Genomic DNA, 27,843 nt, shown 5'->3' on the forward strand with positions numbered 1-27,843 from the left:
TGTCCCTGATCACTGCCACTCTCGTCGTATGATGTACTATTATACTGGTGACAGTATGTAAAAACTAAAAAAAAATATTTAATTTTTGTTTTTATTTCTTAATTTTCCCAAAAATTGTGATGAATTACAACTTCAAAAAACTTGCCAGGCCTTCTACTAAATACCTCGTACTGTTTTCTTTTCAAAAGGGGGTCATTTTGGGGGGTATTTGTACTGTCCTGATGTTTTCGGCCTCATTTTCAAGAAATTAGATAGGCCGCCAGTACATCAGGATTGATCAATTTTCAGATATATATGCCATAGTTTGTATAACTTACCTATGGACTAAATAATATACACCAATTTGGATTATTTTCACCAAAGAAACGGAACAGAATACATTTTGGCCTATGTTTATGAAGAACGATGATTTATTTGCAAAGTTTTACAACAGCAATGAAGAAAAACACATTATATTCCAAATTTTTTTGGGTTTATTTAGCAAAAAGTAGAAAACCCAGTGGGGATAAAATACCCCCAAAAGAAAGCTTTATTTATGTGAAAAAAAAGATAAAAAGTTCATATGGGTACAGTGTTGCATGACTGTACAATTGTCATTCAAAGTGTGACAGCCCTGAAAGCTGAAAATTGTCCTGAGCAGGAAGGGGGTGAAAGTGCCCGGTATCGAAGTGGATAAAGGCCTTGTCCCCTCTGGCAAGATAACCCCCCCATGTTGATAACATGTGAACTTTTTCGTCTCAAGAAGGTCGGTGACTCACTCGTTTGCATGCAGATCACCCTAGATAACACCCACATGTGATGCTGAGCCTCCATGTTTGAAAGAACTGAGATTCAATGAATGACTTGTAGTGGGTCAGGGACACTCAGGCTGGGGAGGAGAGACCTAGGTGACACTGGACCTCCTCCAGCCAAGAAATCAGGCAGGGCTCTATCTGACTCTTTGTAGCTTCTAATGCACATTGTGAGAAGCTCACAGCATGTGGTGAAATACAGAACCCTATACAACTGTGCAAGACTAAAGAAAAGGTTGGAGTTCAACTTGAAAACAGCAGATTGGACGCTCTGAGATACTCCAATTCTAGAAGAACAAGAAGCCCCAGCATATCCTGCAGCATTATTTTAAATAGTAGTAGATTCTATATGGCTGTAGTATGATGGAGGTGCAGCAAAGGTACAGTAGATAGAGATATCAGGTGTCCTCTGGTGTCCTTCAGTCCATATCAGAAGATCTTTTTCTCACAGATGTATTTTGTTTTTTCAGAACAGTGAAGATCATTCCAGTCATATCCATACCTTAACGTAGCACAATCTTCCCCGTCTTCCCCTCCTTTGAAACCATGATCCTTCCAATTATCGGGCTGATTCGCCGCCCAGAACCTGAAGGATAGAAGTGACAATAAGGGTTCAGACCAATACAGGAACTGAGCAGAACCGAGACCTCAGAAATGCTATAAAATGAGATTTAAAAGGTGTGAGCCCAACAACTGTGATCGGCTGCAAGAGAATTGACCACACACTACAATTCAATGGTACAATCTACTAAGGTTAGATCAGTGGTGGCCAACCCCATACATACATAGACCCTAGCTATGTGATGTGTTCTTCCTCCCACCTCTTTCCCTGATTGAATATGTGAAGAGTTTTCTCCTCCAGGTCCTTCATGTGAGAAGTTCTTCTCCTTCACTCCTTTACCTATTGGTCTATGTGTGGAGTTCTTTCCCTCATCTCTTTCCTACATTGGCTATGTGAGGAGTAGGGATGAGCCAATGGTTTGGTTTAAACCTAGGCTGTTAGAGTGTTTGGAAGAATGGCCAAACGTTTGGTCCCCTCTGCCCTGGGAGCTGAGAATCATCTATAGAAGTGGTATTTCTACTTCTTATATATATATACAGCAACTGTCACTGGCCATATTTGGTCAATGATGTCACTACTTTCCTCTCCCCTTCCCTTATATAGCTGATGACAGCTCAGGGAACTGTCATTCAGCAAGCAGTACCATTGGGAATAGCCATGTACATGAGGTCAACCCAGTTTTTAATTCTGACTAGCCGGCAAGCGTAGGGCATCCTGATTGATGATGGATTTACGAGGGGCTCTTTTTTGGGTATTTTTAGTTTTTATTTGGGTGTCCGTATTTATGGGTTTAAAAGTTAATATGCACCTCCTACTCATTAACATGAGGGGAAGCGGAATGTGTAGGCCCCCATATTTTTAACAGGGGCTTCCAAATTCTGATGAGCTCCCCCCACAGACCCCCCACAACCATTGGCAACGGTCCTGGGGAACAGGGAACATCTTCATCAACATGAGGATAAGGTGCTTTGCCAGGGGGTCCTCCCTCCAAATTAAGGTCATGTGGTCTAGTATGGCTCAGGAGAGAGAACAAAAACTGAACTGGGGGGTTTTCCGCCCATCCCTAATTAAGATAAAAAGCCTTCTGTGTGCAGCAGCCTCCCTCAGCCCCCCTAATACTTACCTGAGCCCCATATCGAACCAGCAATATTGCAGGAGTGTTTTGGCTGCCTGAGACTCTCCCTCGTCATTGGCTGAGACAGAAGTGTGATGCCATTGGCTCCTGATGCTGTCAATCAAAGTCAGTCAGCCAATGATGAGAGAGAGGGGCAGAGCTGAATCGTGCCTCTGTGTCTGCCCCCTTGTGGGTGCACTCGACAGGAGGGAGGGGTCATGAGCATTGACAGGGGACCCGTGAAGAGGAGGATTTGAGCTGCTCTGTGCAAAACCATTACACAGGGCAGGTAAGTATGACATGTTTGTTATTTGTTATTAAAACTGAGACTTTAGTATCACTTTAAGGATATGAAAGCATTTCCAATTGGATCCACAGGTATCAGGATACTCACCTTTCACTCACACAAAGAGGCAAGAGGGTGAAAATCAAGTACATTGATCAGGAGAAGAGGCGACACCCCACTGGAACCTTTTATTACAGAGTCAGTCCCTCTACCCAGCCCCCCACTGGTATGTTCTGCTCAAAAGGGCTTGCTCATAAAGACTGGCTCATAGATTATTAATAAACATGTACTGAGGCCCTGCCACTGGAAAAAAATGGTTGAAAAAAAAAGACACAGGGATCGCACATGTGCAGAGTGCGGGACTCCGGAGTATGGATTTTGAGCTGAGAAAACGATTTTTACAGCTTTCCCGGGATTTTGGTATTCCTGAACGTTTGGAGATGTCAAAGTGCCTTGGGAGAGAAGAAATCTCCAACCCAATGCCCGGGATATGTTGGAGTCCAGCAGGGTGTGTGTGAAGGACTGAGAACATTTCAGGGCTCCAGCCAGGAGGGAGGTGCGCTCCCATTCTGGAGACAGGGCTTCACCTTAGGAGACGGGTGTGAGCCAGTATCTCTGGGTGCATTAATGAGGAGCTGTGTGCCTTAATGTTGAGCTGTGTGCAATAATGAGGAGCTGTGTGCATTATTGAGGAGCTGTGTGCATTAATGAGGAGCTGTGTGCCTTAATGAGGAGCTGTGTGCATTGATGGGATTGAAGATATGTGCATTGAAGAGACGTTGGTCTGAGGGACACATTACTAAGAGCAGAAGTACTGCTGAAGAACTGCTTGATATTTCTTTACCTGTTTATGCTGTGAGCTGGGAATATTTAAGGACTTTATGTTACTCTGTTTTCATAAAAATGGGCTACCAGGCCCTTAAAACTGTCATGGACTTCACAAAAAAAACACATCTACCCCTGAGTCTAATCACTCCATTTCATTATTGTTTTCTGGGTGGCAAAGTATTGTACAGCACTGGGTGGAGTGAATTAAAGTCTTAACAATGTGCTCAAGGATCCATCGGTGTGCTACCTTTTCAGATCATTTAGCAAAATCTTAGGCCGCGTACACACGGGCGGACTGTTCGCCCAACCTTGTCCGCTGAACAGTGTTTGGGCGGACAGTCCGCTCGTGTGTGGGCTTTCAGCGGACAGTTTCAGCGGACAGTTTGACGGACAAAGTCTTTCGGAAATTCCGAAAAACTGTCCGCTGAAACTGTGTTTGAGCGAACAGTCCGCCCGTGTGTAGGCTACTTTCGAAATGAGCAAACTGTTCCCGCTCGGAGGAAAGTCTGCTCATTTCGAGCGCGTGTGAAGGTAGGCGGGGCCAGCGACGGAGACGTCGCGGGCTCCGCCGCCTGGAATGGGCTTAAAGGGGAACCTCAACGCCGAAAAAAATCGGCGTGGGGGTTCCCCCAAAGTCCACAACAGACCCTTGTCCGAGCACGCTACCCGGCCGGCCAGGAAAGGGGGGCGAGCGAGCGCGCCCCCCCTCCTGAGCCGTACCAGGCCGCGTGCCCTCAACATGGGGGGTGCCTTGGGGAAGGGGGGGCCGCGCGGCCCCCCCACCCCAAAGCACCTTGTCCCCATGTTGATGAGGACAAGGGCCTCTTCCCGACAACCCTGGCCGTTGGTTGTCGGGGTCTGCGGGCGGGGGGCTTATCGGAATCCGGGAGCCCCCTTTAAGAAGGGGGCGCCCGGATACCGGCCCCCCACCCTATGTGAATGAGTATGGGGTACAATGTACCCCTACCCATTCACCTGTGAAATAAAGTACAAAAAAAAACACAACACAGGGAAAAAATATTTTATTGCACAGCTCCGGGGGTCTTCCGTCTTCGGGGGTCTTCTCGCCGGACTCCTCCGCTATCTTCGTGTAGCTCTTTTGCTAGCGGAGGAGTCCGGCTTTCTTCCTCCCCGCCGCCGGCCTCTTCTCCCGACTTCGGGGGTCTTGTCCCCCTCTTCGGTTCTTCTGCCGGGCCACCGCGCCTTCTTATAGCTCTTTTACAGGCGGTGGCCCGGTCTTCTGTCGCCGCTGCCTTCCGTTCTTCTGTCGCCGCCTTCGGTTCTTCTGCCGGGCCACCGCGCCTTCTTGTAGCTCTTTTACAGGCGGTGGCCCGGTCTTCTGTCGCCGCTGTCGCTGTCGCCGTCGCCGCCTTCCATTCTTCTTCTTCTTCTTGTTCTTCTTCTTCTTCTCCAGGAGATGTTGACACGTCGCTCTCTCCGGCCGGAATGCCAGAGCCGCGCTGTGCGGTCACTTATATAGTGACAATGGGGCAGGGTCACATGGTATATGTCACATGGGTTGGTCACATGGTGACCCCGCCCCCTTACGATGTCATAGTCCCCATGTGACATCAACCCATGTGACCAACCCATGTGACATATACCATGTGACACCGCCCCATTGTCACTATATAAGTGACCGCACAGCGCGGCTCTGGCATTCCGGCCGGAGAGAGCGACGTGTCAACATCTCCTGGAGAAGAAGAAGAAGAACAAGAAGAAGAAGAAGAACGGAAGGCGGCGACAGCGACAGCGGCGACAGAAGACCGGGCCACCGCCTGTAAAAGAGCTACAAGAAGGCGCGGTGGCCCGGCAGAAGAACCGAAGGCGGCGACAGAAGAACGGAAGGCAGCGGCGACAGAAGACCGGGCCACCGCCTGTAAAAGAGCTATAAGAAGGCGCGGTGGCCCGGCAGAAGAACCGAAGAGGGGGACAAGACCCCCGAAGTCGGGAGAAGAGGCCGGCGGCGGGGAGGAAGAAAGCCGGACTCCTCCGCTAGCAAAAGAGCTACACGAAGATAGCGGAGGAGTCCGGCGAGAAGACCCCCGAAGACGGAAGACCCCCGGAGCTGTGCAATAAAATATTTTTTCCCTGTGTTGTGTTTTTTTTTGTACTTTATTTCACAGGTGAATGGGTAGGGGTACATTGTACCCCATACTCATTCACATAGGGTGGGGGGCCGGTATCCGGGGGCCCCCTTCTTAAAGGGGGCTCCCGGATTCCGATAAGCCCCCCGCCCGCAGACCCCGACAACCAACGGCCAGGGTTGTCGGGAAGAGGCCCTTGTCCTCATCAACATGGGGACAAGGTGCTTTGGGGTGGGGGGGCCGCGCGGCCCCCCCTTCCCCAAGGCACCCCCCCATGTTGAGGGCACGCGGCCTGGTACGGCTCAGGAGGGGGGGCGCGCTCGCTCGCCCCCCTTTCCTGGCCGGCCGGGTAGCGTGCTCGGACAAGGGTCTGTTGTGGACTTTGGGGGGACCCCACGCCGATTTTTTTCGGCGTTGGGGTTCCCCTTTAAGTCCATTCCAGGCGGCGGAGCCCGCGACGTCTCCTTCGCGGGCCCCGCCTACCTGTACACGCGCTCGAAATGGGCGGATTTGCCTCCGCCTTACGTGGGCGAGTCCGTTCATTTCAAAAGTTGAGCGAACTGTTTGGCAAACAGTTCGCTGAAACAGTCCGCTCAAAAAGTGCCGTGTGTGGCCATGTCCGTCCATGCTAATTTTGAGCGGACTGTTTGCCGAAACTGTTTGACGAACAAAGTTGGGCGAACAGTCCGCCCGTGTGTACGCGGCCTTAGAGATATGTGAGAAGAATTCTGATATTTGAGGTTTCTATGTCTTACTTTGGAGTTATGTCATAAGAAGTTCCATCCACCCATCTCCAGGTTCCATCCGCATCTGTTAGACCGATCCAAAAGGATTGTTTGTTTGCGATCCCACGAAGAAAATTCTTAAGAAAGACAAAATATAGTTTTGTAAAGTTGTTAGAAGATGAAATATACACACAAAGGTCACATGACAGTTGGGCTACCGGAATATTTTAGGGTTTGGGTAGGAAACTGGGGAACCAGGAGGAAATCCACTAAAATTATGAGAACACGTCACACCCCAACACAAATGTGATCTTCCCCCGGAGACAAAGACATGGCACAACTTATCTCCAGGCTCGTGACACCCCTGAGGTCAGCCTTAGAAAATGGACAGCAAAGTCGAGGTTGAAAAATTGAGGAGAGAGGAAATTTATTCTACAATAGCAATTTTGGCCGTGTGTCATTTCCTGTCATCGCATTTGGAGAATCTTTGAAGTTTCTGTTGAGCGGACCTCCTTACAGACATGGAGTTTTTCCAGACATACAAGCCATACTATACTACAGCTTCTATGAATGGAACACCAACTATGAATGGAGGGGGCAGACCTAACGATCATACACCCATCCTCCATTCAGAGATCATTTCCCATTCATAGAATAAAGAGGTTTTTTTTTTTTTTTAATTACTCAGGTGTATTGGTAATACTTGAACCATGAAGCCAGAAGGATATGCATAAGAAAGTTGTTTTTTTTCTTTCTCCCTAAAGGAAACCTATAATTATAGAAGAATGTAGGTTTTCCTTTCCTGTGCTGACCTCCTAAACATGCCGGTGGCCTGGTTAGAACACCAAACATTTTCTTTCTACTTTTTAATATACTAGGAAGGAGCTAGAACCTCCATCAAGTCTTCATTGTAACAAAAAAAGAGATAAGGAGCACTGGATTGCAGTGGCGGGCGCTCCATTAGGGGAGCGTGGGCGCTGCCCCTCTAATCAATGCCCCCGATCCCAATCTCCAATGTCTTTATGGACCTTGCTTTGTGCACTGGTCCAAATCATTTGGTGGAGGGGGAATTATGGCGTGGGAGTTGTTTTTCAGGTGTTGGGATTGGCCCCTTAGTTCCAGTGAAGGGAATTCTTAAAGCGTCAGCATACCAAGACATTTTGGACAATTCCAGGCTCCCAACTTTGTGAGAACAGTTTGGGGATGACCTCTTCCTGTTCTAACATGACTGCGCACCAGCGCACAAAGCAAGGTCCATAAAGACATGGGTGGGATGAATTAGAGTGGAGACTGCAAAACAGACCTTCGCATCCAACATCAGTGCCTGGCCTCACAAATGCTCTGGAAGAATGGTCAAACATTCCCATAGACACTCTCCAAAAACTTCTGGACAGCGGGAGAATGTGAGCCAGGCCTTCTCATCCAACATCAGTGCCTGACCTCACAAAAGTGCTTCTAGAAGAAAGGTGAAACATTCCCATAGACACACTCCTAAACCTTGTGGACATCCTTCCCAGAAGAGTTGAAGCTGTTATACAATAGCTGGAAAGGGTGGGCCAACCCGATATTGAACCCTATGGACTAAGACTGGGTTGCCATTAAAGTTCATTTTTGTCTGTATATAATTCCTGCACCTTTTTTTGTTTCAATGTTTGATAATCATGCAGCTGATCGCTCTATTTAGAAAGAACTTTGTCTCTGTGAAGAAGCTTCAGCAGTATAAGCTCTGTTACATTCCTGTCTGGATGAGGCAGCAAGTCACACATTTATTTAAATGTCAGAATTTCACCAAAAGATTCTATAAAGGGTGCAGATTCCTGTTAAAACATGTAGTGTTGGCTACCGTGTGTGTGCAAAGGGTTAACTATTCATTTGACCTGACTCAATTATAATCTCTCTCAGTCTACCAGTGCTTAGATTGTTGTCCTGCAAACTGGGCAATCTCTTCCCAGGGTGAGGCTGGGAGCATAATAATCAAATACTGCTGGCAGTGATGTGATCAGACAGTGGGACTAATACAATAGGAAGTGTATATCTGTGCATACCATCTCTGCCTCGGTGTTAATGACCACCAGGTGGGTCCCCTTGTTCTCGCAGTCTTCCTTGGAGGCGTTCCATGGTATTAAGTCTGAAGACAAGTAGTAACAGCTGAGTCCATAGTATCTCCATCCCTCACTGCATAATGGATTAGAGGAGCCTGAGGGAGCAGGAAAGAGGATTAGGTGGGTGACGCTGGATTGTTATGGTTATAGCCGTACAGTTTAGTCAAGACCGTAAAATTATAATAAAAAGAAATCAGGCACAGCATGCAGACATACATTTTGTGGGGGCAATGGGGGTACTCTACTACATGCCAACATCCCTTTATCACTGAAAAAAAAATTAATTTCCCTTAATGGGATTTTAAAGGGCACTTATAATCACAACACATATATTTAAAATGATGTAATACTTTTATTGGTACAACATCATACAAAGATTAAAAAAAATATAAGTACAGCATAAAATATTACTTTGGAAACGTCCTAGATCAGTGATTGTAAACCTTTTTGAGTCTGAATGCTCAAACTGAAATAATAATGTGGGTTTTGTGCTGCAAAGTACCAACACGGCAATTCATGAGAGAGAGGGGCTGAGAGAAAGAGAGGGGTTGTGTGTGAGAGAGATGGGGGTGAGTGAGAGAGAGAAAGCGGGTGTGAGAAAGAGGGGGAACTGGGGTGAGAGAGTGACGGGGGGCTGAGAGAGAGAGAGAGGGGAGCTGAGAGAGAGGGAGGGGAGCTGAGAGAGTGTGAGGGGGCGGAGAGAGAGGGAGGGGTGCCGAGAGAAAGAGGGGGTGAGAGAGAGAGAGGGGGTGTGTGTGAGAGAGAGGGGGTGAGAGAGAGAGAGGGGGTGTGTGTGAGAGAGAGAAGGGTGAGAGAAAGAGGGGGTGTGTGTGAGAGAGAGAGGGGTGAGAGAGAGAGGTGGGAGTGTGAGAGAAAGTGGGGGTTTGAGACAGATGCTGAGAGGGAGGGGGGTCGATACAGAGTGACAGAGAGAAACCCCTAGACGCACACGGGGTCAGGAAGGTAACGGTAAGCCCAATCAAACCAGCAGCTCCTTCGGGGGGGGAGTGCTACATGTGTTTTTACCTGCATTTTTTTAATTGATAACAGGGTCTCTTTAAGAACCCAGGAAAGTAACTGGAACTCCCACTTAGAGGAGGCTCAGCTTCCCTTTACACTGGAGTTACAGCATTGGGATGGAATTGTTGCAAGGTGAGTGTAACGACACCCCAAGTATGGAAGGGGTTAAAGCCGTTTAGGACATTTCCTTCCCGAACACCAAAGCAGCTACCAGACACTTCCATCAGCTGAACAACAAGGAACCCATATGAATAATTCTCCCCCAAATACGGGACGAGGCTCTGTATTGAGGTTCAAACAGAAAATTAATCTTTATTGGAAGGAATACAGGCTCTTTTATACAGTAAAGGAGGAGGTGCATACCTCCTGCTCATATTACTCTGAACATACACCTGTGACCAGAAACCTAATTAACATGAGCTAATTAACTTATCCCTTTAGACAGCCTAGATGACTCAGACATGACCTATAGGCCAGATTTGCAGTCTTGTAGCTCAGAAAACACAATCAACATTTCACAAATCGACGCAGACTCCTTACACAATAGCAGAGTTAATTAACACAAACAACAATGGGGATCTAATGACTCTTAGATCCCATACTAGACTTATTTACAATAAACACATTCTAGCAGACAACAGACAGACAGGTGTCCTGAGTTGATGACATCAGCACCTTCTATGAGCCTCAACGTTATGAAGCCATCACTATAATGTGGCATATACAGGGTTCCCAGAATCTGTATTTTGGGGGGACATGGACTTGAATTCAAAGTAGCACCACCTCAATGGTCCCCAGGCATACAGCTCACAAAGAGCACCGTTCCACCAAATGCCAGGGCCCATAATCAGTCAGCAAGAGGCTCGCATTCACTCCCCTCCAAAAGCCTCTGTCCCGGCTAGGTCTGCCACAGTGAGGATCATCCCACACAACCCCCCCAATACAGGGCTCCACATACCATTTTGAGGTGAGATATTTTTGGATTTTTTTTCTTATCCTTTTTGTGATGCAAAAAGCACAATTATAACTATAATATCAATTATTGAGGTTTTTATCTTTATCTGGACTTGCAAAGGTGCGGCCATCAGTAGAGGTATTGTGGACCCTTGGAGAATTTTTGGAGGAAATAATTTAAGATAAACTTACTTTTCTGGAGCGCTTCTGCCACTTTCCCCAAGAATCCCAAAATCCTCTGAATGTCGCTGGAAAAGGAAGCTGAAATACACAAAATGTCAGGAGAGAGCTGGTCTCCTTTTATACCAGAGGTCTCCAAACTACAGCCTACTACAAGATTTTATCTGGCCCGCAGTTCGGGGGTTAGTGGTCCCTCACATTCCTACAGTCTTCATTTCTATTCAGCCTTAGTGATTATATCAAGGCTTGTGATTTCTCTATTGCTGGTGGCTATATAAATTCTGTATAATAATAATAATAATAATAATAATAATAATACATTGTATCTATCTATCCATTCTAATATACATTACATTGAGCAGTCCATAATTACCAGTGACTTCATCTGTTAAATTATACTTCATGTTGGAATCTGAGAAACAGAGGAAAACCAACATCAATTAGTATAATAAGGTTTATCATTATACACCTCTCTTACTCTACATATATTTGTTTAAGACACACCCACTAACGTGCCCATCTCTTTTGGGTTCACATGGTTTCTGCTAAACAGAAAAATCCACCAGTCTGAACTTTGATCCTAGGCATTTAGTATGGTGGCCATACTGGGATTCTGGAGAAGCGGTTTCTACACGTAATACAATGTTTCAGGACTGTTACCATTTATGATCACCATGGAACATGGTGGACCAGGCAGTCTGCTTTCAAGCCCAATTCTAGTCAAATACCAAAATAAAATAAAAAGCATCTCTGGATATGTCCCTTGCAGTAATTATAGTTTGACAGTTTTCCAGATTGAATGATGTCCGATGCCGCTTAACCCACTTCCTGTGAACTCAGGGTGTCAAATACCTAGCCCCCATGGGTATGTCATCCATGGGTTAACAAGAGCATGCTGCTGAGAGCAACACCTTGTCATTATAAGGTCATTCAAGATGTGCTGATGACAGAAGATGAACCCTGAGATCAGGACCCACCCACTGCTGAGGACTGAAGAGGAACCATGAGGTTAGAACCCACCCTCTGCTGAGGATAAAAGAGGAACCATAAGATCAGAAATTACTCTCTGCTGAGGACAGAAGAGAATCCATTAAGGTTAGGACTCACCCACTGCTAAGGACAAAAGAGAAGCCATAAGGTCAGGGCTAAGCCACTGCTAAGGACCACCATGTAATGAACCCACCCACTGCTCAGTACAGAATAGGAACCATGATGTCAGGACCCACCCACTGCCGAGGATAGAAGAGGATCCATCATGTCATGGGTCTGACATCAGGACCCACCTATTGCTGAGGACAGAAGATAACCCATGAGGTCAGAAACCACACACTTTTGAGGACAGAAGAGAACCCATGAAGTCAAGACTCCCCCACAGGTAGGGACAGAAGAGGCCCAATCATGTCGCAGACTCATTATATAAGGACCCCTCCACCACACTGCTGAGGACAGAAGAGGACCAATGAGGTCAGGACCCACCCACTGCTGAAGATAGAAGAGAACCCATGAGGTCGGGACCCATCCACTGCTGAGGACAGAAGATTACCCATCATGTCATGGAACCATATCGTCAGGCCCCACAATCTCCTGAGGAAAAAAGAGGACCCATGATGTCAGGACCCACTCACTGCTGATGACAGAAGAGAACCCACGAGCCAAGTCCCAGCTACTGTTGAGGGCAGAAAAGGACCCATTATGTCACAGACCCATCACATCAGGATCCACCCATTGCTGAGGACAGGAGAGGACACTATCATGTCACAGACCCATGATGTCAGGACCCAGCCACTGATGAGGACAGAAGCGAACCCCTGAGGTCAGAATCAACCCACTGCTGAGGACAGAAGAGGACCACTGAGGTCAGGACCCCCCCACTGCTGAGGACAGAAAAGGACCAATGAGGTCAGGACCCCCCCCCCCCCACTGCTGATGACAGAAGAGGAACTGTAATGTCACAGACCCATGATGTCAAGACTCACAAACCACCCACTGCAGAGGAGAGAAGAGGACCCATCATGTCATGGACCTGTAATGTCAGTTTTTTTGTTATCAAACAAATTAGGTGAATTTTGATATCTGGATACATCATTCTACAAACAGACAGAGAGAGGCTTTGTGATATCTACATCCTGTTTGCACACTGTGGTGAAAGGTGGTTTGATGGGTAAGTGTTCTAGTGATTGGAATAAGATAATCTTACTGATTGCTGTCTGGACTTTCTCCAGGTTCCTCACAGATGCTTGAATGCTCTGAACTTCTCTGGAAAGAGAACCTGTAATGATAACAATGGTGGCTCATCTCAGATTACTGCGGATCTACACCCCAATACACCCACAGAACATTACCCAAAACTTCATAGGTGCTGATAAAATGATACTCAAATGTATTCACAAAAATGTTTAAAGTACAGCGCGTGAGAGCCACACCCGGCCTATTTACAGAATCCACAATGTATAGGCAATAAAAAAAATCACTTGTTTCACAGTATAACATTGACTTTCCCACCCTAGAATATATACCTCCTTTGTTGTAGGCACATTAGATGGCTTCAAGATCCTAGATGACAGTAGCAGGGTGGATCTCATCCCTTATGCCAGTGATGGTGAATCTTGTGTGTTGCGTTTGTTAAAATATGATTTTTTCAATTTAATCAGACATAACATTACATGGGACAATAGTGGTTGCTCATAGATTTTTTGGTTTTGGCTTGAGTAGATTTCTCAAACAAATGCTGCTGCATACAATGGGTACGTAGACACCATTGTTGTATTCAATTGACAGTTTCAACAGTCCAGTGTTTACACAGCTACAGTAAACAGGTATGTTTTCTGTTTGGTAATTATGGTAAACAGCCTGACACAAAAAAAGGGGATTCAGGCATAAACTAGGAACACACATCATCATTCTTTAGGATCAGAAGCCACTCATCATACAAGGAGGTGCCTGGTCTCCAGAAGAATCGTTGTCAAGGGAGATCACGAACATACAGTAACAGAAGATAAGTAACTTTTAAGTGTATTTGTACTGTTATAGACCATAGGCTGTTCATTTGCTAGGCAATTTGCTTGTTATAGATATCTGTCAGTCTTGTATTGTATTCCTAAGATTGTAATAGTTTTGTATGTACAGCATCTTTGTATAGTAAAATCAAATTTACACACTGCAGAAGTCTCAGCTTCCTTGCTTATACCACAAAGTAACCTTGCCAGATAGACGCAAGCAAAACACCTTGGCACTCAAGGTGTAGTGCCATGTTTTGGAACTACATTTCCCATGATGCTCATGCACTCTGCAGTGTAGTTGGGCATCATGGGAAATGCAGTTCCAAAACATCTGGGGTGCCAAGGTTCGTCATACCCTGCCTTAGGCCGTGCCCTTGCCTTACCCAGGTAACACATGCTACAGGATGGTTTATTGGATGGTGAAAGGTTGTGATATGCAGTTATATAGCCTCTGTCCTCCCTAAGGATCACCCACTATTATGGGTCAATAGAAGAGGGCTAACAGAATAGTATCCTCTTTTATGTTAAAGGGATAATCCCTGAGACCCCTCCAAGTGTTTCACAGATCCCAAGGAAGTGGAATATGTGGAACCCATGAAATGCATCGTGACATGACCATTGAGACCATTATACACTCACCATTCCTCATCTGTGACATTTCCTCACCAACACGTTTATCTGAAGAGGAAATAGAAAACAATGTCAGATAAGGGTCTTCAATGTTGGAAAACTCACATCAGCAAACACAGTTTAAAAATAAATAAAGATATGGTCTCTAGATTGCACAGACGTGGTCTGGGTATTGTCCAATTTCACAGTGGCCATTATAAGGCCCCATTGAATTCCATTTAATCTTTTTGGAATTAAGAAGCTGACCTTTCATATATTGTATACTGTATATTGTGTATATTTCCATGGTAGGTGCACCATTCTACTAATTTGTCAGTGTAACCCCTCCGGGTATTTATGACCTCTCACAGATAACACAATACTTCCCCCGATAATGCCCTCATCAGCTTCAGAAGGACAGAGCCATCTTCATTCAGACATCATCCAGGGTCACCATCTATGTCTTGGACTAACTAAGATGCTGGTTCAGAGATGACACAGTAATTATATTTCTGGTGCCTGTGTAGTTCTTGGATGTGTTCACAAATGTCTGCCACTAATTAGTCAAAGTCATAAACTGGAGCTCAAATGCGGAGCCTTTCTGAAATAATTATACTGCTCCTGCTATTTTCTGCCCGCTCTTTTGCTAGCGGTGGCCTGATCTTCTCCATTGCCTTCTTTGCTCTTCTTCCAATGCTAACATGACGCTCTCTCCCGCTGTAATACTGGGTACGCGGTGTGCAACGATTTATATAGGCATGGGGGCGTGGTCACCAGGTGATGTCACCTGGTAACCCCAGTCCCCTTATGACATCACCGCCCCATCATTCCCCGGGTGGGAACTCCCACGCCATTTTTCCAGAGAAGAGGGATCCCCTTAAAATCCATACCAGACCAAAGGGTCTGGTATCGTCCAAGGGGAGAACCCCACACCAATTTTTTTTTTCATTTTGGCGGGTTTCCCCTTCATCCTTGGCACACAAGTCGCACCGCAAGTCGGATCATGATGATCCAACTTCTGGTACAACTTCTATTCAAATCAATGGGCTCCCATAGGGAACCATTGATTTTTGAATAGAGGCAGAGAAACGCCGAACGAGGCTTAACGCTCTTTTTACATCGTTAACCCTCGTTTAACACCTGGCGTTTCCAGTACTGCTCTTGAACGCGATTTTATGGAGTTCAGAAAACAGCCCATAAACTCCGCTGATGATAAACGTCCAACAACGTCCATGTGTGCATGGACACATAGGATAACTTAAAGTGGAGTTTATGGGCCTTTAAAAAAAAAAATGTCCAAACTTCAAAAAACTTCTGTTTATGAGCTCCAGTGTGCATGGAGCCTAAGGGGTAAGTTCATGAACTTAATCAAAGTTCAGACGCTAAATTCGCCAAATTCACTCCCCAATATCCAAATATATTAGAGATACTCACAGGAAATGAACAGGAAAGTCATGAGGATGACCTAAATAATGAAGACCAATATTAGGAGGACCCCCAGGATTAGCATCACCCGGTACTGTGTATTCTTGGCAGCCGGAATCTCTACAGACAGAGAGGATAGTGAATAATCCTGCGTGTATCAGCCGGTATAATAATCCTCCAGAATTCTTATCTCATGTAAAGAAATTTTATATTCATCCCGGATCATCTGTGTGCTCATTCCCTGCATAGAAATCTATAATCTTCTACTATAACTGTATATATATATATATATATATATATATATATATATATATATATATATATTTATATCACAGCTATCATATAAAAATCTTCCACTATAACTGTATATGTATATATCACCTCATGTTATTTCATTATCCTGATACAGCCTAATGAGAGCGTAGGTTCTGGTTCATACCCTGATACTGTATGTCTACTACATTTCCAACTACCATATGTCTACTAGATGTCCTACTACTGTATGTCCAAAAAATATTGTCTTAGGATGTTTAAAAAATGTTGTCCCACAATGTCCAAAAAATAATGTCCATGATTTCCAAATATAATGTCCTGCAATGTCCAAAAACAATGTCCCACTATGTCCAAAAAAAATAATGTTCCATGTTGTCAAAAAATAATGTTCCAAGATGTTCAAAAATGTTATGTCTATGATGTCTAATGCCGCATACACACGACCGGACTTTTCGGCAGACTAGGTCCGATGGAATCAGTCCGTCTGACAATCCGATCACGTGTGGGTCAATTTCGATCATTTTTCGTTTAAAAAAATCAGATAGACCTAGAATTAGAACATGTTTCAAATCTGTCCGATGGACTCAATTCCTATTGGGAAAACCGTTCGTCTGTATGCTGGCCCAATGGACCAAATACGACGCAAGGGAAGCTATTTGCTACTGGCTATTGAACTTCCTTTTTTTAGTCCTGTCTTACGTCATCACGTTCAAAGTGAACGGACTTTTGAACGGACTTAGTGTGGCCAAGACCGTTCGTTCAGAAAGTCCGTCGGAACTCCGCCGAATGTCCGTCCGGAAGACCATCGAATCGAGTCTGCCCAGAAAGTCCGGTCATGTTTACGCTGCATAAAAGTTAATTTTCCATAATGTCCAAAAATATTATCCCTCAATGTCCAAAAATAATGTCCATGATATCTAAAAGATAATGTCGAAATAATATCCAAAAATAATGTCCAATGAATTGCAAAAAGAATGTGTCCTACAAAGTCTGCAAACAGTCCCACGATGTCCAAAATTAATGTTCCTTGATGTCCAAAAAAAATAATCTCCCTTGATGTCCAAAAAAATATTGTCCTATGATGTCCAAAAATAATGTTCCCTGAAGTCCAATAAATAATCTCATTTGATGTCCAAAAAAATAATATCCCACAATGTCCAAAAAAAAAAAAACAATGATGCATCACTATTCAGCTGAATGGAAACATTGATGGCGAGGATGCTGGCTGACATCACTGAGCAAATATGACCATGTGGTGATATTTGGTCAATGACATCTGCTATCATCCTCAATCCAACTATTTACATTCAGATGAATGAGGGTGGGGATGCTCCATTGGTTTCTCAACCTCTGACAGCCACAGTCCCCTGCCAACCACAGACCTGAATGGGAAGCTGTCACTCATTAGTGGCAGTAGTAATACTGCTACTAATGAACACCTTCCTTGTGAATCAGGAGGTTCACCTCAGTGGGTGTGTGAAAAAGTCATTTAGTTGACCTGTTAACTAAAACGCAAGGGAGCTAAAGTTTGGGGCAAAACCTGAACTCTTATCTCTAATTGTGAGTGTCAGAATTAAGGTCTCTCACAAGCCTGTCATTTGTCGGTGGTAGCAGCTTGGATATTAGTGTATGTGTGCATTGTGGGAACTTTGGGATTTCCATTGGGTTGGCCAATTTCCAAGGAGGAGCAATGGACGGCAATGCTTCCTGCATCGTTTTGCACCTCCTTCAACTAAGTATCCCTCAGGACCTTGGTTCTGTATGTGTGTGCGTTTTATATATATATATATATATATATATATATATATATATATATATATATATATAAAAATTCTCATCCAGGGTTCCGGGGAGGGGGGGGAATAGGTCATGTGAAGGAAACTGGATTTTCAGTTTCCTCAGAGATTAGAAAAGCTTTCTTTGGAGATTAGAAAAGCCTTCTGTGTGATGATAGTAGTGAATTAATGTTCACTATTTTCACAATAACCTTTGTGAGGCAGTGAGGCAGTGCGTCAGACCAGTTTCCTGATTGGCCAAAGTGCCAGGCCACCCTATTGGATGCCTAGCAATTAGGAAGAGGAGTGAAGGGCACACATGCTGGAGTGGCTGCATTTGACGGGCACAAGTGGCTGCATTTGACAGGCACAAATGGCTGAATGGCTGCATTTGACGGTCATAAGTGGCTAAATTTTTGGGGCAAAAATGGCTGCATTTACTGGGCACTAGTGGCTGCATATGATGGGCACAAGTGGCTGCATATACTGGACACAAGTGGCTGCATTTGATGGGCAAAAATGGGTGCATATGATGGGCACAAGTGGCTGCATTTGATGGGCACAAGTGGCTACATTTTTTTGGCACACGTGGCTGCAATTGTTGGGCACACGTGGCTGCATATAATGGGCACAGAGACTGTATTTGATGGGCACAGTGGCTGCACATGATGGGCACAGTGGCTGTATTTGGTGGGCACAGTGGTTGCACATGATGGATAGAGTGGCTGTATTTGGTGGGCACAGTGGCTGCATTTGGTGGGCGCAAGTGGTTGGATTTTGGTGGGCACAAATGGCTGGATTTTGGTGGGCACAAATGGCTGCATATGATGGGTACCAGTGGCTGCATTTGATGGGCACACGTGGCTGCATTTGGTGGGCACAGTGGCTGCATATGCTAGGCACAGTGGTTGCATATGATGGGCACAGTAGCTGTATCTGGTGGGCACAATGACTGTATTTGGTGGGCACAATGGCTGCATATGCTGGGCACAGTGTCAGCATATGCTGGGCACAAGGGCTGCATTTGATGGCAAAGTGGCTGTATTTGATGGGCACAGTGGCTGCACATGATGGACACAGTGGCTGCTTATGATGGGCACAGTGACTGTATTTGGTGGTCACAGTGGCTGCATTTTATGGGCACAGTGGCTGCATTTGCTGGGCACAGTGGCTGCAATTGATGGCACAGTATTTTTTCTGAATTTTTCAGTTTGTTTGAGCCCCCCCATTTTGAGCACCAGCTGCCACTGCCATGTATATCGTATTTAGGTATAAAATGTATACTAAATCAGGGCAACCAATGAGATGCTGGTTTTTATTACCTCAATACAGATATAGTAAAAGGCTATTTCTGATAGGTAGATCCAGTATAGCACTATTAGTATTAGTAGACATGTGTCATATAAATGAAGACTCGGATCCTCAGCTATCCATAATAGATTAAGAGGATACCCCTCATTATAATAACTTACCTTTGGCTGTTGGTGCTTTCTTAATCCTTTTTAAATGAAGATCATTCACATTGGCATACGTATTTTCCTCATAAGAAAGCCCTGAAGAAGAACACACACCTTAATATAGATATTGTAGGTACCAGGGGGGATTTTCAGGTGATGTAATTCAGATATAATGGCGCTCTACACAGCATTTTATCAATAAGAGATGGAGCTTTTCTGAAATACGATACTATTGACATTGTGACCTGTCTGGAATTTATTATTGGAGAATTGCAAAAGTTACTGACGCCAATGATACATACTATAATATATCGACTTACATAACAATGTATACTAAAGCATTTTAAGCATTTAACAGAACAACTTTGGGATCACTGGAATTTAATTGTATTATTACTATCACGACTTAAGACTCATCTTCCATGAGGTCGGAGTAGATGACCAGGACTGGTTGAGGCAGCGGTGCAGATGGGCCAAAGTCACAGAGCTGACACAGAATGTTTGGAGAATCTGCTTCTTTCGAAACAGCGAGAGCTCTGAAAAGGGCCGGGTCTTCACATGAACATCTAGAGGTAGAGAGATTGTTCTACAGGTGATACTCAGGCTGTGGTCCCCTGATTCTCCCAAGCAGATCGCAACTGCATTGCCGCAACTCCCTGGCAGTGTTGGAGCACAGATATCACATGGCAGCAGGTAAGGCTGAAGGAAATAGCAAGGCTTCCTAGGGCATACTGGGAACACATGGCTGAACGAAGTTAGGGACTCACTGGGATCAAGCAGCTGGAAGACAATGGGGACACACTGGGAAAACAAGTCTGGAAGTAGGTAGGGAATCACTGGGATCAAGCAGTTGGAAGCCAGTAGGGACACACCGGGAACACAACGTGGAAAGCATGCTAGGACACACTGGGAATACAAGGTTGGAATCAGGTAGGGAGATTATGGGATTACAGGGCTGTGGAAGCAGACTGGAACACACTGGGAATACAAGGCTGGAAGCAGACTGGGACACACTGGGAATACTAAGCTGGAAGCAAACTGGAACACACTGGGAGCACCAGACTGGAAGCAGGCTGAGACACACTGGGAGCACAAGGCTGGCCAAAGGCTGGGACACACTGAGAAAACATGGGTCTGGAAGCAGGCTGGGACACACTGGAAACACAAGGCTTGAAGCAGGATGGGACACAATGGGAGCACAAGCCTGGAAGCAGGCTGGGACACATTGGAAACACAAGGCTTGAACCAGGATGGGACACAATGGGAGCACAAGGCTGGAAGCAGGCTGGGACACACTGAGAAAACATGGGTCTGGAAGCAGGCTGGGACACATTGGAAACACAAGGCAGGATGGGACACATTTGGAACACAAGGCTAGAAGCAGACTGGGACACACTGGGAACACAAGGCTGGCCGAAGGCTGGGACACACTAAGAAAACATGGGGCTGGAAGCAGGCTGGGACACACTGGAAACACAAGCCTGGAAGCAGGCTGGGACACATTGGAAACACAAGGCTTGAAGCAGGATGGGACAAACTGGGAGCACAAGGCTAGAAGCAGGCTGGGACACAATGGGAACACAAGGCTGGCCGAAGGCTGGGACACACTAAGAAAACATGGGGCTGGAAGCAGGCTGGGACACACTGGAAACACAAGGCTTGAACCAGGATGGGACACAATGGGAGCACAAGGCTGGAAGCAGGCTGGGACACATTGGAAACACAAGGCTTGGAGAAGGATGGGACACATTGGAAATACAAGGCTTGAAGCAGGATGGGACACACTGGGAGCACAAGGCTTGAAGCAGGCTCGACACATTGGAAACACAAGGCTTGGAGAAGGATGGGACACATTGGAAATACAAGGCATGAAGCAGAATGGGACACAATGGGAGCACAAGGCTGGAAGCAGGCTGGGACACACTGGGAACACAGGGCTTGAAGCAGAATGGGACACATTGGGAAAACAAGGATGGAAGCAGACTGGGACACACTGACAAGACAAGACTGGAAGCAGGCTGGGGAACATTGAGAGCAAACTAGAAGATGGTGGGAATTACTGAAAGCACAGAAAAACTCAAGACGAGAAAACAGGGGTCCAGCAACTAGCATGTCAACATGAACGTGTTGCTCAAACACTGTGCAACCCAAACACTAGCTCTTTAGGACTGCACCTCTTCTGTAATTGGCTGAAGCTGGTGACTGCTCAAAGAAGGAAAAATCAGATGCTGGAGCATTGAACAGAGGAGTAAGACAGTTACAAAGCATGTGACAACAAAAATTATGTTATGATGGAAAATGTGGAGTACATCTGAAGTTCTGATCCATTTCCTAAATACCTAGAAGAAACTAAAATATGTTCTGTAGCACCCCCCCTCCCCCCACAAATGCACATAGGAGTTGCAGAGTTAGGATTCCCCACTGCTACATGGCCAAACATGCAGCATTTCCTTCATGGATTTCAACACAGAAAACAGACCTTGGATTGTTTTCTGATGTTTTATTAGTTGATAATGTGGCTGGAGTAGGGATATATGGGATGCCCAACTTGAAACATTTCTAGAACTATGAACAAAGGAGACAATCCTATTTACAGAAAGTCCTCTTCTTCCTTCCAGCTGCACAAACCTGGTTCACATGTACAGCTCCTGCTGATCACTCCAGGGGAACTAACAGTCTTTAGTCTTAAAGTGATTGTAAGTCTTTGTTTTTTTTTTTTTACTGTAAAATAACAAACATATCATACTTACCTCCACTGTGCACTTCGTTTTGCACAAGGTGCCCCCAATCACCATCTCCTGGGGTCCTCCAGCGGTGCTCATGGCTCCTCCTTGCATCGGTAAGCCCTCTGGGAGAATCGCTCTCCCTGGGGGTTACCTTGTCGGCGCACTCCCATGTCCAGCATTTGTGTGCATAGACACAGAATGACGGACTCAGCCCTGTTCACACAGACCCATGTCAGTAATTGCCCATCAGCTAGGAACCACTGAACTTCAGGATCTTTCCAGTCTCTTCGAATAGAAATCATAGTGATCCACCTTCTGACTGGTTAAAGCCAGTAATAGATCATATTTAGAAGTGATCTGTTGCTGTACAACTATACAGCGGGTCTGGATTAGTTAGTAGAGGCTTAATTCCAGCTCCTCGTGCAGCTATTCAGCAACAGACCATTTCTAAATGTAAAGAAAAAAGTGAAAAAATAGCAAATAAAAATGAATGTTCAATGATTTGCCCCTTTTTATCACTGACCTGCACTATGCAGTAGACATAGAGAAATGTTCATGTTCAGGTCCTAAATGTCTTCCATATATACAACATATGGGATACTAAGGAGTTGTAACCAAATGTTAACCCTTACATACAGTATGTATGACAAACCTTTGCTTAAAAAAAATATGCATCCGTAATTTGCTCATATTGCTGAATGTGTTTAGGCTGGCCAACTGTATCAAAGTTATGCCCCTCTGGACAACTGTATCAAAGTGGTCTCTCTCTGGTCAACTATGTCAAAGTGAGCCCTTTCTGGTCAACTGAATCAAAGCAATCCCTCTCTGGCCAACTGAATCAACGTAGTTCCTTTGCTGGCCAACTATGTCAAAGTGACCCCTCTCTGGTCACCTAAATCACAGTGATCCCTCTGTGGTTAACTGTGTCAAAGTGATCCCTCTCTGGCCAACAATGTCAAAAGGGATCCCTCTCTGGCCAACTGCATCAAAGTGATCCCTCTCTGACCAACTGCATCAAAGTGATCCCTTTCTGGTTAACTACATCAAAGTGGTCTTTCTCTGGTCAACTGCGTCAAAGTGAGCACTTTCTGGTCAACTGAATCAAAGTAATCCCTCACTGGCCAACGGCATCAACGTAGTTCATTTGCTGGCCAACTTTGTCAAAGTGACCCCTCTTTGGTCAACTGTGTCAAAGTGATCCCTCTCTTGGCACCTGCACACTAAGACTAAAGCTTGGATTGGATTCAAGGGGGTGTTCTCCCTACTGCTAGTCCACCATCTTCCGTGAATAAGCCCTCTAGGGACCCCGAAGTAGAGAAAGAACCACCTCTTAATTGGCCCTACGTTGCAGATGTTTCGAAAAGTTTGTAGGAGATTGAGTATTGCCTCCTCACCCGGACCCTTGACCCAACTTGACCGAAATCCAGACTTCCCTCAGGTATTACACACTCTGCAACTAACAGCAAACACAAACCTCTCATTCATAGCAGAATTCTTCTTTGACTAGGGTAAGCTGGTACCCTTCCAAACCCTTTCCTCCTGATTCCCTGACACAGACATCCCTTTCTTCAATTTCCTTCAGATAAGGCACTTCCTACTTAGCTCCAAACCACAATCCAACTGGTGCAGAGATCATACACCTTTTGAAGCAATAAGCACTAGATCTGAACCACAAAGATATGTACTATCAGACATGTACTGTATATTGTTTACTAATGTCTCTCCCAAAGATAATGTGACCAGCCAAAAATGGGAAAGGGAACTTGCAACAGACCTATCACAGGAGGAATGGGATCATATCTTTACCCATATACACAAAGGGTTCTTAAATGTCTCTGCACAGGAAAATGGATTTAAAATATACTCCAGGTGGTACAGGACCCATGATGGAATACATAAATTCCACTCCAGCATTCCTCCACTCTGCTGGCAATGCAACACTGTTCACGGGTCGCTACTCCACATTTGGTGCGAGTGCCCCCAAATTCAACCCCATTGTAAAGAGGTACACCTTCTTATCTCCCAAATAACAACCTACACCCCAGACTTTACACCAGCTCAATACCTACTCCACCATACATCTATTCCCCAATCGGCCTACAAAAGGTCTCTCACCCTACACCTCATAAACGCATCAAAACCCATTCATTGGAAGGATAGTTCTCCCCCTAGCACCTCTGAATGGCTCCAAAGAGTAGGGGAAATAGCTGAGATTGAAGATCTAATTCACCAGGCATGGGATTCCCCAGCAAAGTTCCATAAAACTTGGGCCTGTTGGCTTCATTTTAAGGAACCATCAGAATACCACAGCTGTACACCTAACAAATATAACAGACAACTATCCATAGACATACACCCACCCCCACCCCCACACCTCTCTTCCCATACTTGTTTTCCCCCATAATAATACATAAGGCTCACAGACAAACTCTAGAACTGGACAGCTTGGAACTCACATAAACTTAAACCATCGACTAACCTTGGAGTTTAGCCATTATACCAAGATTCCAAAGTAGAACTTTGACCTATCCATAGAATCTAAGACATTGTGAATCGTGCATACCACAACTGGGAAGCTGGCAAGACAGCAGACGAAAATCGGACCGGTAATGCCCCCACCCACGCACAGTTAGTTCCTGACAGAGGTGTGTGGGTGTCGTGGTGACATACCCGATTTCCCGTTGAATCTTACACAATTAACCCCACAATTGTTTCACCAAGAGAGCCATACTTGTTCATCTAGTTCCAGGACCTACTATAGTTTTACATGTTTTAGTTGATCTATGTGATTACCGATTTGATTCTATGCATTCTAAATGTACCTCAATCGTAACATTGTATTTCAAATGACATATTGTTCATTGTCTAATCTCATGTTCCTATGCAGAAACTTTAATAAAAAAATTGAAACAAAAAAAAATGTGATCCCTCCCTGACCAACTGAATCAAAGTGATCCCTCTCTGGCCAACCACATCAAAGTGACCATTCTCTGGTCAGCTGCATCAAAGTTATCCCTTCCTGGTCAACTGTGTTAAAGTGAGCCCTTTCTGGTCAACTACATCAAAGTGATCCCTCACTAGCCAAATGCATCAAAGTAATCCCTATGCTTGCCAACTATGTCAAAGTGACCCACTTCCTATTCCCCCCTCAATATTAATCAATGATCACCTCTACAACCTACCTGGTTCCCTCTCCTGATTTTTAGCCCCCTTCATTGCAGGCTGCAGACAAACCCGATTCTGTGAGATGCTCAGTCTGCAGCTTTGATATCTGATGATTTTATCTTCAGGAACTTCCTAAAATAAGGTGTTGCCACATACTGCATTTCAGTTTTAGGAACTTAGAAACGCCGATATAAAGAGGAAGTGTATGTATTTCTGTAATATTCTGTAGAAACGTGTGCCCACCCACGAACTTGTTGTTATTTAATCTCAGTGGTTTATGGACTATGATTGATGTATAATACATTTGCTTGAACTACTAATCATTCAAATAACATTTGAGCTGAGCTTGCAATACGTTATGTCACACTGTATTTGCTCAGCAATCTTTAAAACGCAATTTATTAGGAAAAAATACACTTTGATGAATAAAAAAAAAAAAAAAACAGTAAAAATTAGCCTGATTTTTTTGTATAATGTGAAAGGTAATGTTAAGCCGAGTAAATAGATACCAAACAAGTCATGCTTTAAAATTGAGCACACTCATGGAATGGCGACAAACTATGGTACTTAAAAAGTTCCATAGTCGACACTTTCAATTTTTTAGTGGTTACCTGTTTAGAGTTACAGAGGAGGTCTAGTGCTAGAATTATTTTTCTGGCTCCAACGATTGTGGTGATACCTCACATGCGTGGTTTGGACACTGGCCATCTGCATCAAAGCTTTTCCCTATGGACAACTGCATCAAAGTGGTCTTTCTCTGGTCAACTGCGTCAAAGTGATCCCTTTCTGGCCAACTGCATCAACGTAGTTCCTTTACTGGGCAACTATGTCAAAGTGACCCCTCTCTGATCAACTAAATCACAGTGATCCCTCTGTGGTCAACTGTGTCAAAGTGATCCCTCTCTGGCCAAATGCATCAAAGTGGTCTTTCTCTGGCCAACTGTGTCAAAGTGATCCCTCTCTGGCCAAATGCATCAAAGTGGTCTTTCTCTGGCCAACTTTGTCAAAGTGAGTCCTTTCTGGTCAACTGAATCAAAGTAATCCTTCACTGGCCATCAGAATCAACGTAGTTCATTTGCTGGCCAACTATGTCAAACTGAGCCCTCTCTGGTCAACTGAATCAAAGTGATCCCTCTATGGTCAACTGTGTCAAAGTGATCCATCTCCGGCCAACTGAATAAAGTTATCATTTTCTGCCCAATGGAATAAAGTTATCCCTCTCTGGCCAACTGAGTCAAATTTACCCTCTCTGGCCAGCTGCATCAAAGTGTTCCCTCTCTGGCCAAATGCACCAAAGTGATCCCTCTCTGGTAAACTACATCAAAGTGACCCCTTTCTGGTCATCTGAATCAAAGTGATCCCTCGCTGGCAACTGCAACAAAGCGATCCCTCTCTGGCCAACTGCATCAAATGTATTCCTTTCTGGTCAACTTAATCAAAGTCATTCATCTCTGATCAACTGCATCAAAGTTATCCATTTCTAGTCAACTAAATCAAATTAATCCCTCTCTAGTCAACTGTGTTAAAGTGATCCCTCTCTGGTAAACAGTGTCAAAGCGATCCCTCTCTGGCCAACTCAAAAAAGTTACAGTATCCCTCTCTGGCCAACTGAATCAAAGTGATCCCTTGCTGGACAACTGCACCAATGTAATTCCTCTCTGGCCAAAAGCGTCAAAGTTATCCTTCCCTGGCCAACACCATCAAAGTGATCCCTTTTTGGCCAAACTTATCAAAGTGATCCCTCTCTGGTCAACTGCATAAAAGTTATCCCTTTCTGGTCAAGCCCTTTTTGGTCAACTGAATCAAAGTGATCCCTTTCTAGCTAACTGAATCAAAATGATCCCTCGCTGGCCAACTGCTTCAAAGTTATTCCTCTCTGGCCAACAGCATCAAAGTGATCCCTTTTTGGCCAACCTCATCAAAGTGATCCCTCTCTGGTCAACTGCATCAAAGTTATCCCTTTCTGGTCAAGCCCTTTCTGGTCAACTGAATCAAAGTGATCCCTCTGTGGTCAACTGCGTCAAAGTGATCCCTCTCTGGCCAACTGAATAAAGTTACCCCTCTCTGGCTAACTGCGTCAAAGTGATCCCTCTCTGGCCAACTGCATCAAATGTATTCCTTTCTGGTCAACTGAATCAAAGTCATCCCTCTGTGGCCAACTGAATCAAAGTCATCCCTCTGTGGCCAACTGCATTGAATTAATCCCTTTCTGGTCAACTGCATCAAACTTATCCCTCTCTTGTCAACTGCATCAAAGTGAGCCCTTTCTGGTCAACTGAATCAACTTGATCTCTCTCTCGCCAACAGTGTCAAAGTGATCCCTCTCTGGTCAACTGAATAAAGTTATTCCTCTCTTGCCAACTAAATCAAAGTGATCCCTACCTGGTCAACTGAATGAAATGAATCCCTTTATAGCCAACTGAATCAAAGTGATCCCTCTCTGGCCAACCGCATGAAAGTGAGCGCCGTCTGGTCAACTGCATTGAAGTTATCCCTTCCTGGTCAACTGTGTTAAAGTGAGCCCTTTCTGGTCAACTACATCAAAGTGATCCCTCACTAGCCAAATGCATCAAAGTAATCCCTATGCTTGCCAACTATGTCAAAGTGACCCCATTCCTATTACCCCCCCCCCAATATTAATCAATGATCACATCTACAACCTACCTGGTTCCCTCTCCAGATTTTTAGCCCCCTTCATTGCAGGCTGCAGACAAACCCAATTCTGTGCGCTGCTCAGTCTGCATCTTCGATATCTGATGATTTTA

General features: G+C 45.0%; 1 protein-coding gene across 2 annotated transcripts; it reads right to left on the reverse strand.

The window, feature by feature from the left end:
* Window positions 1–380: 380 nt before the first annotated feature.
* LOC143961732 (C-type lectin domain family 10 member A-like) lies at window positions 381–27,843 on the reverse strand. 2 transcript variants are annotated; one of them, XM_077471073.1, is made up of 10 exons: window positions 27,743–27,794; window positions 19,203–19,283; window positions 15,692–15,802; window positions 14,288–14,326; window positions 12,847–12,918; window positions 11,023–11,061; window positions 10,662–10,730; window positions 8,439–8,590; window positions 6,424–6,530; window positions 381–1,377 (listed from the first exon to the last, which is right to left on the reverse strand). In XM_077471073.1, the coding sequence occupies exons 3-10, from the start codon at window positions 15,711–15,713 to the stop codon at window positions 1,221–1,223; spliced, it is 657 nt and encodes a 218-aa protein (XP_077327199.1). In that variant the 5' UTR covers window positions 15,714–15,802; window positions 19,203–19,283; window positions 27,743–27,794; the 3' UTR covers window positions 381–1,220. The 2 variants fall into 2 exon arrangements, with proteins under 2 accessions (XP_077327199.1, XP_077327198.1); XM_077471072.1 differs by lacking the exon at window positions 15,692–15,802 and having other exon boundaries at window positions 27,743–27,843.

Source organism: Lithobates pipiens, unplaced genomic scaffold (assembly GCF_037356315.1).
Source record: "Lithobates pipiens isolate NorthernLeopardFrog02 unplaced genomic scaffold, aLitPip1_a1.2 Scaffold_8, whole genome shotgun sequence".
NCBI lineage: Eukaryota > Metazoa > Chordata > Amphibia > Anura > Ranidae > Lithobates > Lithobates pipiens.

Excerpts from the sequence above, each read along its gene's own strand:
- LOC143961732 (XM_077471072.1), bottom strand. The coding sequence starts at position 27,776 with ATGAAGGGGGCTAAAAATCTGGAGAGGGAACCAG. Across the intron at positions 14,327-19,202 it reads GAAAGCACCAACAGCCAAAG|ATAAACGTGTTGGTGAGGAA; the intron begins GTAAGTTATTAT and ends TTTCCTCTTCAG. Across the intron at positions 10,731-11,022 it reads TTTAACAGATGAAGTCACTG|CTTCCTTTTCCAGCGACATT; the intron begins GTAATTATGGAC and ends TGTGTATTTCAG.